General features: G+C 35.5%; 1 protein-coding gene across 11 annotated transcripts in view; it reads left to right on the top strand.

Moving 5' to 3' along the window:
* The window catches only part of LOC110991744 (potassium/sodium hyperpolarization-activated cyclic nucleotide-gated channel 2), a 178584-nt gene that overhangs the window by 100676 nt on the left and 60334 nt on the right, over positions 1–17574 (top strand). The window contains exon 1 of one of the 11 annotated variants that reach the window (XM_022257258.2): positions 660–787. The exons of 9 other annotated variants lie outside the window; for them this stretch is intronic. In XM_022257258.2, coding sequence (XP_022112950.1) covers positions 703–787 — 85 coding nt within the window. In that variant the 5' untranslated portion in view covers positions 660–702. Of the gene's footprint in view, positions 1–659; positions 788–5650; positions 5760–17574 lie in introns of those variants that run through there. One more of the 11 variants, XM_022257334.2, reaches the window with a different exon arrangement.

Raw genomic sequence — 17574 nt, 5'->3', positions numbered from 1 at the left:
TCAGCAGGTCTTCCATGAGTTTAAATATCAACTGCCAACATCTGCGTATAATATGAATGATAAATTTCGGTTACGTGCAAAAGTCACAAATATTTATACAGATGCTGTGATTGCGACAAGAGTACTAGTGCTTATACTGTCTCCGGGCCATTTTCTTTAATCCTTGGTTTCCAATTCAATGTCTCCATAATGGTTCTCTTCTTTAGGGATCTTTGTATTTGTTCCTAGTTAGTTCTATGTTTGATATCTAGCTAGTTAATATAACATTATATTTGGATACAGGATATTATATAATTGATTGCGCAGAAGGAAAAATTGATGCAGGCTTTGACGCGGCCGCGACATCAGGATTCGAAGCGGCTGTCAGGTAGCCTGCAGTATTGTATTTATTATTCTATATGTTTACTATTATATTTATTATTAAGGCGATACTTAATTAGTCTTAATAAAAACACCAAACGCTTTATAAATTCTTATATAAGTGTTTGAGCTTATAGTTACGGCCTTGATTGAAATGTTCTATATGTTATCCCACGGTCATGTTCTCTAAAACGTCATCTGTAAAAACTCAATATATACAATGTATTTACATGCTAACATTTTATGGTGTAAGGATAAATTAAAACAACTATTCTTAGTTAGTTCTTTGTATTCGTGCGGGCGTGTTGTGTTTATCGATCAAATGAAGTATTTATAGTGACTATGGGATTTAAGCCAAAATCTGTAATGATTCGAACGTTTTTAAGTTTTAAGAAAAATGTGGCGCAGACAGAAGAATACAATTTAAGTGAGTTCTTGTTCGCTTAGTTTAGCTGGTCATGGTATAAATGGGTTTGTTAAGAAGTTGAGCGGTTTTTTGTTGCATTTTTCAAAGTTTATTGTTGTTTTATAAACACAGATGTCTTGCTCGGCTATTGTAGTCAGACGTGCGTTCTAAAGTAGGTATCTTATTTAACTATCAAATATGTAAAAATAAATTACTCTATAAAAACATTGAAACAAATTACAATTTGTCACAATTAAATGTCACTTGATAAACCCAGACGAACTATAGATTATAAATGACGTGTTATTACTGAATTTACAAATTTTACTGAAAATAATAAATTTTAACTATAACCTATTAAATTTATTTGTTTTCTTGGTGAAAAAATGTATATACGCCATCTTATATGTAATGGATATCAAAATAAACTCGGATACAAAGAAATTTATGAAAAAATTCTTACGCTAACTTCATTCATTTTAAACAAGAAACAGGACAAAAACAACATTGAATTAGGAACCATCTGGTGTCACAAAAAATATTCCGATATCTCAACTGTTAGTCCTATATTTCTTTTGCTTTATAATTAAACGGTCCAACGGTTAACAAATACCTGAAGAGCAAATATAATTGTTATACATAATAAGTATTTACAAATGTATAATTATGTTCTTTAACTATCTACTTGGAAAATGTGGCTATTTAGAAAAATACTCGTTTAAAGAGGTTTTATATAAATGTAGAATACTCAAGATCCAAAGATAACAAACATACTTTTTTCTTTATACTATAGATACTATAATCGGGATAATTCGTAGTTAGAAAAAATATGACTACTACTAAGCTTGGCGTATTCGTTTCAATTAAGAACTTTATAAAATCCTTGATATGACGTCATATATATATGCCATTTATATATATGACGACACAAACATCGTCCAATATATAAATGGCAACATGCTCAAGTAGTTGGAACATACGCATCGAATGCGAATGCCGAGACAAAGTGAGTGAGTAAGAAACTCAACTCACAACCTGGTGGCAAGAGAAAACTTCGTCTTGCTTGCGGAGGCAAAAAAGAGCTGTACAGCCACTTATGATGATGAATGTTTACATTTTCCTTTGAATAATTGTAATGTAGAGGGTGGGTAAAACTTGCTGAGTTTACACAATACAATTACAAGACAGTTGTTACACGGATATAAATATGAACTAAAAGTTAAATTATTCAGTGTTACAGTTATTAGAAAAATGAAAAATAGTAAACTGGCTAAGCCCCTTTAACTAAACCAACTTATACTAAATATAATTGATTTCTTTACTTTATGTTCATAAATAAAAAATATACAGGGCATCCCACGGGGATGTCACACGGAGGGAAAGTACCTTAAATATTAATGATACGATATTTTACTGAAAGAAGACATCGTTTAATTTTTAATAATAAGTAGAACTGCATTCACAGATTTTTTTAAAAATCGCCTACCTCAACCGGGAATCGAACCCGCCTAATGTGACAGTAAAATTACATGTATTTTATAATAGCGTTTGAAAGGGCTACTCATAAGCATTATTTTTTCCTTAATAACCTAGCATATTAAATGAAACTAAAAACATAAAATTTTACATTTTATTAAAAAAAAAAATTATCAAATGCTCAAAATGTGATCCGTTCTGTTACATCAACAAATCAAATTCTCACTCTTTTAATAATTTCTCTCCCTGTCGATTTCCTTTTTTTTGCATGGTGGATGTACAGTGTGCAGGAGTTACAAAATGAACTTAGACGTATTATTTCAAACATTAATTTCAATAGTTGTACTGTGCTATGCAACGACGGACGTCGACGTCCGATAATGAAACTCAGCTGCAGATGTTAAACCGTACAAAAGATATAAATAGGAGATTTCTGTGCAATAAGTAGAACTATAAGCAAACAGAAACGTTGATTAGACACAGTTATTTAATTAAAAACAAATAAAGATATTACGCCATTGTATACTTTTATCACAAGGTTAACAATTAAGATATTGACCACTTATAAACAATAAGCCATGCGCACACGTGTTACATTAACTAGTTAATAAACATTACATAGTTATTATGCATACGTATTCTGTGTTTGTCATAACTTAGAACTTAATGTCATATTATACACAGTATTCCTATGGCATTCGGGAAGTCCCCGGAAAGATTTTGTTTGGAAGCCAAGACATTTGGTCTTAATACGCCACTGAGCCCTAGAGCGATAGTAATGATTAGTTTAATAAAAATCTATCTCTAATATTTTGGTAAGTCTAACCAATACATAACGCAAGTTTTGTTTGTTATCTTTCATACTTAAACAAAATCGATCTCAATATATTTTAAATAAAATGTAATAATAATTTACCAGCAAATGTACCTCTGTTTAACTTATTAATTCATTACGTTCTCGGTTGCCTTCTTAGTAAGAGATAACTTAAACAATAATATTTTATTACACTAATTTATTAAATGATAATTGTTAACTTAATGAAGTCACATTATCGACACGAGTCATTTGAATGAAACTACTACTACTACGAAAGTCTATAGCTGTCATGTTTATGCGCATAATTTACAATGACTGATATCATAGACAATTAATAGACAAAAAAAATTGATCATGTATAATAGTTTTTTTATATTCCTTTTTGTCGATAAATACATTTGACCAGGACTCAGATACTGAAAACATGAAACATTGTGAGCATTGAAAGTTGATTGACATTTAGTGTTCCTAGCGACGATATCATTCTTTGCATTAAGACGAATAATATTATTGTTATTCTTAAGAAATTGGAGTAAATGTCAGTTTGTTTAGGACTCAAGGTATCGTATTGCAAAATAAATATTCTTCGGTCAATTATGGATGTTTAAGTAGAACGTCAACCAATCTTAATTCTAAATTCAATAAAAGTTGATGTATTTGACGAGATTGTAATTTTGCCCATATTATAATTTTATTGACATAACTGACACCGTCTCCTATTAGATATTTTAAATTAAACAGCAACACGTATATAACAAATTAATAAAAAAGTACGTTCGTACATACTACACATGTCAGAAGTGAAACTTCTTTTAAAATTAATTATTACTAAGGTAAAAACCCCAATAGAAGATCATGTACCAGTATATGAGCAACTGCACAAGAAGTAATGTGACATAATTGCCATCTAAAGTTCTAATATGTAACTACTAAACGAATAAATAAATAAATAATAAAAAGTCTTTATTCATTTTAAGTACATTTTCTGTACTAAGTGTAAGATTTGAAAACCCTTTTAAGTAGAAAATACCTGTTTCAGGGTTCCCAGCTCTTCCATAAACAAACTTAATTAATTAAAATAATGACATTATTTAACCTATTTTTTGAACCATTTCCTTATTATTTTTCCTTTTTGAACCGTTTTCATCACTGAGTACATAAGTAAGTGTGTGGGTGTAAATGTGTGAGTGAGTGAATGAATACATCGACCAATAGCGTGTATTTTTCTGCATCTTCCTTTCTCACTATCTCTCAATCTGTCTCAATCGCTTTCTCCCTTTTTTTCGACAAAAACGTTGCACATCGCCGTGAGGTTCATCCGTAACCTACCCTCATGCGCCTGAAGAAGTTTAAGTTCAATAAACATAAAATTCAAAGTTATTTATTATTATTATTAAATAGAAAAGTCAATATAGAAAGTACAAATTAATATATACAGAGTGTTAATTTGACCTCACTCAGCACACTTGGAGAGCCTTGTAACCATCATTTTAAAATATTATGGAAATAAATACAGCATATGTTATTTATATTGTAGCATTTACTCGTTTGTGAGATTATTACACTAACAAATGGAGAAGTGTTATTCTCTAGACATGTTTTTATAAGCAAAAAGAACCTTTTTGTTAAATAAATACTATCAAAACCAAATGTAATACGAGAGCCAAGTTTAAAATGGCAAGCCAAAAAAAACGACATTAATTTGGGTGCCAAGTTGTGTGTTCATTTGGGATGTATTACGAGAAAACAATTTACTTTAGACAACTTTGTCTAGATTGAGACAAGTGTGGTAAATACGCTTCCGACAGCCGAAATTCTTTCACATATGCAAAAATTTATTGTTCTCAAAATTTGACAGTCGTTCAAATCAATTGTCAAACATTTCGTTACGTTTGACAATTGTTCACTTGGCCATTCATTAATTGTTGTGTTGAACATGGAAATTCCATATTTAGTCTGTGCTAATTAATTATATTAATATATTTCACGTTAGTGTATTATATTAAATGTATGTTGCGTGGAATTTTGATTCAAATTAATACGCTTTTTATTGGGTTTTAGTTGAACAGACAACATTTAATATGTTACTGTACAAATATTGAAGATTGTTTATATTAGTAACTTAATCAATCTAAACGGCATTTACAACGCGAGACAGATAGCCAAGAGTAACACGGGGAAGTGCAAAAAAAGAAAATAAATAAAATTATCGTAATAATCATAGAAATACATACATATTAATTCCCACTCAATAATTCTGTTGGCTCAGTATTTGAATAAATTTCTCTAAGAGCTCGTTAAAAGCTCGCGGTGAAAGAAAACCGCGAGAAAACCGGCATTTCTTAGAGCTAAAAATCTTCAGGATCAGAAAGCAGATCACCAACTTGCCTATTATGAAAACTAACTATCAGGAATTGTTACAGTCTGAGGCCAGACCAAAAAGGTTGTGCCACTGGTTTTTATATTTTTCTTTAAAGTTGGTACTATGATAAATTACATATTATCACGCTTATCAGCTGACCCTAAGGTCCAGTATTAAATCATTAATATACAAGGAAGTAGTATGTGCATTCTGCGCTAGACTGTTCTTTGCATTATTTCTCGTATTTATGGGACCGTATACATTTGACTGGAGTAATTATTACAATAAATACTGCGATGATTATTTTCTTGGAGTCGAAGACGATATTTACTATGAATGTAAGTATATATTTAAAAATATATATCGTAAAAATTCTTATGTTTTGAGTTCGATGTTTGAACGTCCATTGTATTTATCATTTAAATATATAAATTGAGTAGTATTGAGTTTTGAACATTTATTATGTTAATGTAATAAATAGTCAATATTTTGTTTTAATTCGGTCTAGTTTCAGAATGATTTTTAATTTTTTTCTCGTATTCAGGTTCAAATTTAAATTAATTATTACAATATAACTCTTTCAAAATAGTGTTACAATAAAAATAGATTGGCGCCATTATTGCTAATAATGCCAATTACCTACGTTGATCTGTCGTACAAGGATTTTCTTTTGAAAGTAATTCTAATTCAACTATATTACTTATGAGAATTTTAGGCTTACGTAATCTTTACGCTCATTTCAAGGTTTATACAAATATTATTCACAAACATCTTTCTGTTACATAAGGCTTAATATCGTTTTCTGTGAAGAATTTAAAAAAATCTGTGTCTCGAAAGTTAACCAACTCATAATTACTTATAATTAATTTATATCGGATCTCAGTATCATCTCTCATCGGAATATAATATAACGTAAGTGCCAAAGTAAATCAGTGAACTTTTCCCGATTCACACTCATGCATAATAGATGCCGCGGTATACTAATTGATTGTGTTAATTCTCTTAAAAAAAATAAGACATTTGCATGCCTACGTAAATACAAACAATCTACCATATTATATAAATTACATAATATGGCAGATTGTGCGGATATTTGAAATTATATCTTTGTTATATGTATCTAATAGTACCACTTTCTTTGCAAATAAACGACTTAATATTATTATTTTTATCCATTTAGAAGCAACAACCACCAACTATGAGTGGAAATATCCTATACCTTCAGATATATGATTAATGGCCTAGTTAATAACGTATTTAAAAGGAAATATTTCCTCGCCGATCACATGTTATGGTCATTACAAGGTGACGTCTAAAGTATGTTATTATAATTCAAGACTGAAGATATCAATCTAGAAACAATCGAACTTCCTGATTCATGGAAATAAATTATATTTGAGTTTGTAGAGTCACTATGGTACTTACTTCCTGTCTCTATGATTAGGTCTGTAAAGAAATCCATCTCTTATATATTTTTTTTATTGTTTGGAAATATATTATACAAACCCCAGGGTAACTTATAAAAACAAGTGTTATTAGACCTGCAGTGTGCTCAGATATACGGAACGTATTTGACTATGAGAGAAAGAGAGAAAGAAAATGTGCTCGCTCACTGCTGTCACTTGCTTATATCCCCCACTCAACTTCCGTTCGCCTTGCCCGATCACACTTTTCGTAACGCTAACGTCACGCGTTCGCTAGCTTACTCCCCAAGGCAAGCGTGCGTAAAGAAGTTTCACTTCAAAAATAATTATTTATTATTAGTCAATTTAATCATATTACCAATGTAGTACTAAGCCGTTAGAAGGTTTGTATCGTATGTTATGTACGCATGCCATACGTATGTGGTTTCCGTGTATTAAAAGTAAATTAACTCTCACAAATTTTGTTTAATTGATTAATATCCTTTACGTTTATCATTATAACAATTATTCCGACATATACAATCTCATATTGTATTGACAGTATTTTTGAAAGTAGTGCATGAAGCCGTTCGCCTTTGAATATTTATTAGAGTTGAGGCTTTGGGTCCTTGTAAGTCTGAATATTTGATGGGATATTCGGCAACAATGCCTAACTGTACAATGTCTACAGAAACTATTGTACAACGCCCATTGTAAAGTTTGATCACAGATTATTAGAAACAGTAGAGATGTTACAAATAAACGTAGGACGCTTCGTACATTTTAAGAACTTCCGTCTTGTAGTTGTGAAATACATCTGTCATTAAGAATTGTAGTTTGTGTCGATGATTTATTAGAATTATTTAAGCATTATATTCCTATGTGATCAGCCTTCTATTTTTTTTAACATAAAGGGGGTCAAACGGGTAGGAGGCTCACTTGATTTTCACAGATGCCGCCACTTATAGACACTTAAATTATCTTTTAAAAAAGCTTCTGAGCTTGAGACACGCCCTAAAGGTTTGCTCTAGAAGTCTCTCTCTAAAAGTCACAGGTTGGTTCACAGCAGTAGTTTGAACACACGTCCTTAGCATTAAACGTCAAGCGCTCAAACTACTAGGTCAACACTATTGCATGTCGGATGTAAAATGTTAGAAACACGTTAAATAAATAAACGCTTTTTACATGGATTTAAAAATCTCAACGAAGAATGACTACGCATTTGCTTTGAGTAAAGAAATGTTCGTCTACAAAGAGTAATTGTGTAGTTTAGCATCGATGTAAATCCATTAATTATAGAAACAAGATTAGACAAAACGAAAAAGCAAAAAAAAGAAAAAACGCTTTGAAAACACAATGCCTAAAAAACTGTGTTTTTATGACGTATTACTGTTTAATTGTAGACTATGTAAATAAACTATGATAACAACTGTTTTTTTTTAATTTTAAGCAGGTCAATCACCGTGGTTGTTTTATGACGTGGGTCAAAATACAGTCCACGAATATTGAGTCACGGTCAGTACAAGGTCGAATTACCTTTTCATTACATCCGTTTTATAAACAGCAAGCAGTTAAAGATTTTTATGTTAAATTTTATTTTTTTTAGCTGTGCGATATTTTTTTATGGTCTCACGTCATGAAAATAATTCCATTGAAATGGCGTTTTGTTCCATTCCAAAAATAAATATTTCTAGTAACTGGGATGAAGTAAAATTGGTCACGTATCGTGTATGTGCTTGAAGAGAACTTCAACAACCCACTTTGAGTCAATAATAATGAAGATAGACCTAATTCATACATTTAAGTTGGCGTATGGAAGATCGTATCGGTGACCCCAGAATGATGCTTCCCTCGCTAAACGTATAGGTATAGCAATGCAGAATTAATTTTTTAGCTGTCCACCGTTCCACAACTGCGCGTTTTTCTAGGCAGTTTTTGCCGCGCACTATCACTTTGTGGAACCAGCTGCCGACTGAAGTATTTCCGAACCAATTCGACTTAGGGTCCTTCAAGAAAAGAGCGTACCAATTATTAAAAGGTCGGCAACGCACTCGCGAGCCCTCTGGCATTGAGAGTGTCCATGGGCGGCGGTATCACTTAACATCAGATGAGCCTCCTGCCCGTTTGCCCCTGGTTCTATAAAAAAAAAGCTTTCTATTTATAAATTTTGAATAATTATTATTTTACCCTAACGTTACTTAGGCGCGTTTATTTTGTCACATTGAAGTTTTACCACACAATAAATTACCTTGTTTCACTTAAATTGTTTCTCTTAATAATAATTAAGTAGTCTAAATTCCAACAAAGTCGTACTTATAAAACAGGTTAAGTTAAGGTCGTTTCCGGATTTCCGTTATGTAAAATATAGTTACTACATACCACCTTCACTTAGTTATATTTAAATGATTATTTATCCTGTTATGTGAATTGACATTGAAATATCACACATAATAATTATATATTATATGGTACAGTGTTGGCAGCGTGCACCTCTCATCACTCGGTCGTAGGTTCGATCCTCGGCTATGCATCAATGGACGTTCTGTCTATGTGCGCGTTTAACACTCGCTCACGGTGAAGGGAAACATCGTAAGGAAACTGGAATGCTTTAGACTCAAATGTCGGTGTGTCTCAGGCACAGGTGGCTGATCACCTACTTGCCTAATCAACTGTCATATGATCATGAAACAGATACAGAAATCTGAATAGGTATATGTACAAGTTACATTTGTATCCAAAAAAAATATTTTTCATTACCTTTGATAGTCAGATTGTTAGAGCAGAGTTGAAGAACCCTTATCTCGGAGGCGCGTTTGAATCTCGGCTGTGCACCAACGGAATTTTCTTTTGTATGCCCAAGAAGCACTTGCTCTAACGTTTTCGCAAACATCGTACGGAAATCAGACATGTGACAGTTACAGAAGTCTACTCACCTCCTCCTCACCTTTTTTTCTATAAATTAAAACCGATCGTAGAAATTGCATTTCGCAAAATAAGGTATATGTTTCATATAGAGTGGTAGCACTACTGAATGACACTATACATACTATACCCAAACAAAAGAAAAAGGCCACTGAAGGCTTACTATTACGCTGCCCTTTAAACATAATTTATTTATTTATTTATAAGTTGTAAAACATCGTTTATGCATAAAATTATACTTCAAAACAAATGATAGATTTAACACACATACAAATATCAATTATATTAGTAATTAGAACATAAGCATCAAGGGCATTAAAACAAGCAACCACAAATTAAAAAAAATAACAAATGAAAATAGTTTAAATAATTAAAACTAAATAGAAACTTAAGCCTCATTAAGAACATGGTAAACAAAGTTACGGTATCAATCCTCAATGTTAGTACATAATTAAGTATTGGGTCAAAATTATATTTTATGATTTGAATTGCGCGGCAAAAAGTACTTTGAAATAGCTCCGTTATCTTAAAAAATGGTCCACCTATATCCCGTAGTAACTAGGCTAATGTAAATTTCCCTTTTCGAAATTCAAATACACTGTTACCATGCGACAACAATTTTGCCGGTCACAAAGCAGAACTGCGCAGGCGTTGAATGGCCAAAAATGACGTGTGTCACTAATTCAATACAATAATATAACACGTATTGAAGTAAAAGACGACTCTTTCAATGTATTTGAAATTGTAAGTAACCTGTATATATTCGTCGTTGACAAGAATGTAACTAATACGGGACTTATCAATAAGCTAAAATTTACCTTAAGATTTAGGTTACAAGGTTGTTTTTCTATAGGAACGTTTTGGGATTAAAATATTTTTAATTTAAACAAATGAATCCCGACAGGGTGGCCAGCAGTATTGGTACGGGGTCTGTTCCAAATAAAAGGCCTATATTGTTATGGTACACCAACAAAGTACTTTTTTTTATTTTCTTTAAACTTTTGTCTCCTATTACAGCATAAATTTACAATAATTGCAGTACTTAAATGTGTAATGAAACTGATTTATATTTTGTATATAATAGCCAAAATAAGTGATTAATTTTTGGTAAATTAAAGCTTTTATAAATCTAAATTAAATTTAATCTAATCTTAAATCAGTAATTAATTTAATACTTAATATTTTTTTCTTCTCACATTGCAATATTTAATAAAAGTGTACAATTTAATAACAATAAATATTCATATAACCGTTATTATTTATTTATTTCCTTATTTCTATGTTTACAGTAACTTAATTCTAATACATTAGAAAACTTATTAATATAAAAAATTAAACTAAAAACATAAAAAAATCTAAATCCTAAACCTATAACTAATATAAATAATGCAATTCTTCTGAGTTCAGCCAGTGTGCACCTAAATAATATATATAATATATAAATAAGTTATATAGTATACGTTTTTATCACGACGTAAATTGTTGCCTTTGAAATTTCTTTGCATTCTACAAAATAAAAAATATATATACATTATAATTATAATTGTATGTTAAATTTAAAAAAATATATTTATCGTCGCCACTGAGTCCCACGGTTTAGGAATATAATCAGAGATAATTTACTGCCTTGAGTACGTCTATTCGTGGCTACATATATATATATATATATATATATATATATACTATCTATATATATATAATCTCTATATACTCGCAAATAATATTCTTGATAATAGAAAACAATGCCTACTTATTGATGTAGATAATGACATCATTAAATGAAAACTGCAATTAATTGAAACATCGCAAGTTTCTCACTAATGAGATCTTCAAATATTTTGACCTTACTCCGCGGATTTAATGATATTTCGAGTGATATTTTTATGTTTCACCTTGATCTAAAAAGCTAAATTTCTATAGATTGCAAAAGGATATATATTGGTTGTTATATGTATTTAGAATCTGATGTTATTCCTCTCCTTATATCCTTACGATGGATGACGATCCTCATACATAGTTTAATTTTGCCGCGCCTCTAACCAATGACTTGGTGCTTTGACCAAACCTTTGTCTAAGGTTTTTCAACCAAGACGCGCGTCTGCGGCCAGGACTCCTTCTACCTGCAGCGAAAGAGCTAGTATTCTTGGTGTTACGTTCCTTTACATAACCGTCATCAGCACTTCTTTGTTCTTCTGTATTATGTCCAAAGAAGTGCATCTGTTGTTATTCGATTGTAATTAGGTAATTAGCAACTAGTTGACCACAACCACAAACAAAGCTATTCAGCTAAGCCATTAAAACCGTTATCTGTGCTACCCTCATATTAGCCTAGTTAAAGCATCGTTAAATTGCCATTAATGTTTGACGATACTGCCAGAAAGTGATCATATTAATCAGTTGGACGACGCAATTTATCTTCGCACCGAGAGCCATAGATAAAAATTCATTTGGACATACGTTATCCAATGGACGTGGTCACGACTAAGATAATGTCTATGAACCAGCAAAGTTGCTTGAATGCCGAGTATAAGAAGGCAGAAAGTTAAGTGTCTATAAAGTTATTTAATAAAAACTACTATATATGTCTTATATCTTTTGTAACCTATTTTTTTAAGTGTATGTTTTTGTAAACGGTAATAAAGGTATTGAATGGTTAGCCAATCACCACCGTCGACACTCGCAGATATACTCAGGCCTGCACGGTATAGTACGTTTAATCGTGTTCGTTTGATAACACCCGTGCGGTAACCTAAGTAACCTCGGTGCGGCTTTGTATACCGGTGGGGTTTGACTTCGTACTCGTTTGTCAAGACGGCTCGTCGTAACGCTGGTACCGCCTCGACCCACGCACCCCTGCTAGTGCGTAATTGTAGGTGTTGTCTTGAAATGAAACTGCGGCTTGATCTTGTTTCTTGCTTCGCCGATTATTCGTGGATCACAGCTCGTTGTCACGGGATATAGGAAAGAGCCCGAGTCTCTACGCGCGTCTGCACCGTGTCAAGTCTGAACCGAGACTGCGCGTGTGCACCGTGTCAAGTCTGAACCGCGACTGCCTCGAGACTCGCCCGCGCCGAGCTTAAGTACTCCACGAGTATACCGCGACGAGAGCTACGCTTACATACATTTGCGCCGGTATACCGCGTCGAGAGCTGTGACCCTTTTATTCGGCGAAGTATTCTATTTATTTATTTAATATATTTACATTCATAAATGAACCATATTTCTCACTTAAATCTGTATACATATTTGTCTAACTTATAACTCTTAACATAATTTCTATCTATAGAGTTACAATTTTCAAACCTAACTTATAATATATTTATATCTCTATTTATGAGTCGCCAACATTCTCCCCCTCGTGCGTAGCACCGTCGTTTCTGCACGGCGACTCCGCAGGCACCAAGATCAGGATCCTCGACGATGGTCTTCGTAACACTCCCCCTTTGGTTGCGACGTCCACGAGTCTGGTTATTCCGTCGGGCCCGGGGTATGTAGTTTCGATGATTCCCCTCGGCCAAGTGCATCGTGGTAGCGTGCGTTTTACGATAAAAACCACGTCGCCTGGTTGCAGCTGCTCGCCTTTCTGTAGTTTATTCGTTTTCCTGGGCAGTAGTTTGGGCAAGTACTCCCGTAGCGACCTCTTCCGAAAGTGATCAGAGAGTCGTTGGACGGACTTCAAATCTTTTCTGCCCACCAGCTTTGCATCAGGAAAATGTAGTATGCGCGCAGCTTCACTGGATCGTCCAAAGAGAATGTAGTTTGGTTTTAACGTCTCCTTTTTCGAATTGTCAGCTAGGTTCGTGATTGGTCTAGAATTGTCTATGTGTTCTGTCCCCAACAAGGTTGCTTGCATTTCAAGTCTCGGCGTAGATATTGATTTCCGAGACTTTACTCTCGACGTGGCATCAACGAGGTTTACTAAGTATTTTCCATTACATTCACTTGCGGCTGCATACGCTGTCTCACTCGCGTCTGCGATAGTATGCAGCTCCCCCTCAGTGCAGAATAGTGACACACATCGCGGCAGCCGATTATCTTTTATTCTACCGATATGCTCTATGTAGCTTTTTCGAGCTTCGGTGTCGTCTTCAACGACTCTCACTCTTTTGTTCGACGCCCATCCTCGTAACTCAAAGTGCGCTTTCATGTGGATCAAGTTCACTGGCTGTATAACTCGTTGGTAATCGTCGACACAGTGAAAACTTTGCAAATAGTCATCCATATAGCGATATTTCTCTATTGCTTGCGCTGCTTCTGGATATTTATGTACGAAGGCCTTTGCATTTTTGTTTTTTATATAAATCGTGGCACAAGGTGACGCAGATCCTAAAATCACTGATAACATTCTGTTTTTCTTCACTAGCGCTTTCTTGTCTTTTTGCCAAAGGAACCTGACACTGTTTCTGTCTTCTTCACATATATTCACTCGCAGAAACATTTCTTTTTTATCGGCCGCTATCGATACGAGTTCTTGACGTACTCGCAGTAACACTCCTAATATTGACTGTAGACCGGTTCTGAAGTCCGGTCCGCACAACAGAATGTCGTTAAGGCTGACTCTGTTGTGATTGGCTGCACCGTCAAAGACAATTCTTAGCTTTTTCTTCACTGGGAAGTGAGGCAGGTACCACTTTTTGTTCGATGTGCAGTCGGCTGTTACTTCTTCAGCGTAGTTGCTTTTCAACAGATCTATTTGCGTGCTATATTCATTTTTAAACTTAGCGTCCTTACGCAGCTTTTTTTCTATTCCTTTAAATCTGTTGAGAGCTGCTGTGTAATTGTTTGGAAGTTGTACGTCTTTCCTTTTCCACAATAGTCCGACGTCGTATCTGTCATCTTCCAATTGTTGACTATTTCTTTTCAATATCTCTAGTGCTTGCTGTTCTATATTCATCGACGGCTTCTTCGGCTGAACTCCTAAAGACTCAATATTAAAGTGTTCTCTCACTGGCTGATTTATTTTGTCTTCGACGACTCTTGCATGTGCATATGTGTTTACATAATTGATCGGAGACACACCGTTGCTATCGTAGCCATGGATAACCCACCCTAACTTTGTTCTTGATGCCACCGGCTGCCCTGGCTTTCCACGTCGTATTTGTAATGAGACAATATGTTCCCAATTGTCTTGGCCAATGAGCAGCTTCGGCGCCTCAGCTTCGTAACACGCGTCCTGCAGTAAACCCCGCAAGTGATGACACTTCTTAAGTCGGGTTTTATCGATGAGTTGTGGGGTTAATTTCAGCTCTTTGATAGTCCTTGCCCGCTTAAGTATGCTCTTCTCGCATTGTCTTATCCCTTTCACTTTGATATCCACAATCATTGAGTCGTGATTTTTCATTTGCCCGCCGCCGATAGTTTCTATATTTAAGGTTTCGCGAGGACCCTTAATGCCGATGCTAGCAGCCACATTTTCGTCGAGCAGTGTCACCGTTGAGCCTTCATCTAGCAGCGCCAGTACTTTTTTGCTCCCAGTCGGTCCGTAGATCTCCACCTTAAGCATCTTTAAAATAGCTTTCGGAGTACTAATTGTATGGACCGTCACTGTCTTGGTCGCTGCCTCTTCATGACATTGTTCGCTCTCCGATGTCACATGTAATAAGCTGTGATGCCATCTTCGACACAGCTTGCACGGTGGTCTTCGGCATTTTTCTTTCCGGTGCTTTCCAACTAGGCACTTGAAGCAAACCTTAAGCCTCTTAACCGTTTCCCATCTATCGTTGACTGCCGCATTTAGAAATCTTTGGCAGTCTTTGAGCTTATGGTTGCCTTCACAAACTGGGCACTTTATTTCTTCTGGTCTACTCTTTTCAGCAATATTAAAAGTAGCCTGTTTCACCGGTCTTCTTATCGTTGCGCTCGGTCGTACACTTTTGCTGTCTTCAAGTACCGCGAATGCGCCGCATTTATCCGCCTCTAAATTGAGGAAGTTGCTTATTGTTTGGATATCTGAGAACGATTCCTCTCCCCTCTCAGCCATGTAGTCGTACCATCTGAACCTCAGAATCGCAGGCATCTTCTCTATGATAATTTTCACAATTTCTGGTGAGTACAGGTATTGCGGTTTCTTCAATCCTTTTATGGCGGCCACACTGTTGTTTATTTGGCTTGCGAAAACGCATATGTCGCTGGGATTTTCTGTCGTTCTGTGAAGCGCTTTTAATTTCTCAAGTTCGGCTAACACCAATGCGTCGGGTCTACCAAATCTTCGGCGTAAAGCGTTAAAAACTTCTTCTGGCTTCGCTTCTGAGTACAAGAGGCTCTTAATACTCTCTCTCGCCGTGCCTTTAATCGCTTTACGTAGTCGCGCCATGTTCTGAATGTCCGAGAACATGGGAGATGTATCATCGTATACGACCCGGAACGCCGTCCATTCGGAGCTGTCCCCTTCAAATATTGGCAGCTCTTGAATGTATTTCGGTTGCGGCATTACATGTCTCGTCATGACTTCCTTTATTGCTTCGGCTACTGCTCGGATGTCGCTCTTTGTTTCTATTTCTTCTGGCTTTTGTGCCGATGAGCGCATCCAGTTTGCTACCTTTCCTTCATGGTCATCGTTGACGGTTTCTATAACGGAGTCTTCCTCTTCCGTTTCCGCTTCTAATCGTAATCTGGCCAGGTGTGCTGCAGCCTGCGCTTCCCGCAGCTCGCAGCGAGCCAACTCTTCTCTGGCCTCGGCTAGTCTTCTTGAGCTGGCTTTTGATACGGCTCTCGATGCGGCCCGCCGGGTATAACCCGCTGGTGTCAGAGTCAATGCTTGCTCTGATTGGCTGGCTGCGCTCGTCGACGTGGACTGCTCGATCGTTTTCTCTTCGCCTGTGGTCTGAACTTCGGACCTAGTGGCGGAGGTAACAGTCAACGTCGATTCTCCTCGCTGCATCCCGTTCTGTGATCTTGTGATTGGCATTTTCTTCTCGCAATATTCACTTCTTGATTCACTCCACTATTGCTGCAGGATCCGGCTCGAAGGACCACTATTGATTGGTTAGCCAATCACCCACCACGACACCACAGATATACTCAGGCCCGCACGGTATAGTACGTTTAAATCGTGTTCGTTTGATAACACCCGTGCGGTAACCTAAGTAACCTCGGTGCGGCTTTGTATACCGGTGGGGTTTGACTGCGTACTCGTTTGTCAAGACGGCTCGTCGTAACGCTGGTACTGCACCCACGCACCCCTGCTAGTGCGTAATTGTAGGTGTTGTCTTGAAATGAAACTGCGGCTTGATCTTGTTTCTTGCTTCGCCGATTATTCGTGGATCACAGCTCGTTGTCACGGGATATAGGAAAGAGCCCGAGTCTCTACGCGCGTCTGCACCGTGTCAAGTCTGAACCGAGACTGCGCGTGTGCACCGTGTCAAGTCTGAACCGCGACTGCCTCGAGACTCGCCCGCGCCGAGCTTAAGTACTCCACGAGTATACCGCGACGAGAGCTACGCTTACATACATTTGCGCCGGTATACCGCGTCGAGAGCTGTGACCCTTTTATTCGGCGAAGTATTCTATTTATTTATTTAATATATTTACATTCATAAATGAACCATATTTCTCACTTAAATCTGTATACATATTTGTCTAACTTATAACTCTTAACATAATTTCTATCTATAGAGTTACAATTTTCAAACCTAACTTATAATATATTTATATCTCTATTTATGAGTCGCCAACAAAAGGATAAATAAAAAAATATATTTTATTAAATAATTCTATTCAAAACCACAGTTGCAGTATACCGCAGTACTTTTGGTTGTAAACAATTTTTTGGTAATTGTGTTAGAACTGTAATATCTGAGTTATCTGTAATAGCTTATTTGGAACTTAT

The sequence above is a fragment of the Pieris rapae genome, chromosome 3, assembly GCF_905147795.1.
Source record: "Pieris rapae chromosome 3, ilPieRapa1.1, whole genome shotgun sequence".
Lineage (NCBI taxonomy): Eukaryota > Metazoa > Arthropoda > Insecta > Lepidoptera > Pieridae > Pieris > Pieris rapae.
Note: the sequence above shows the minus strand (reverse complement) of the source record. Positions and strands in the feature narration are given on the sequence as shown.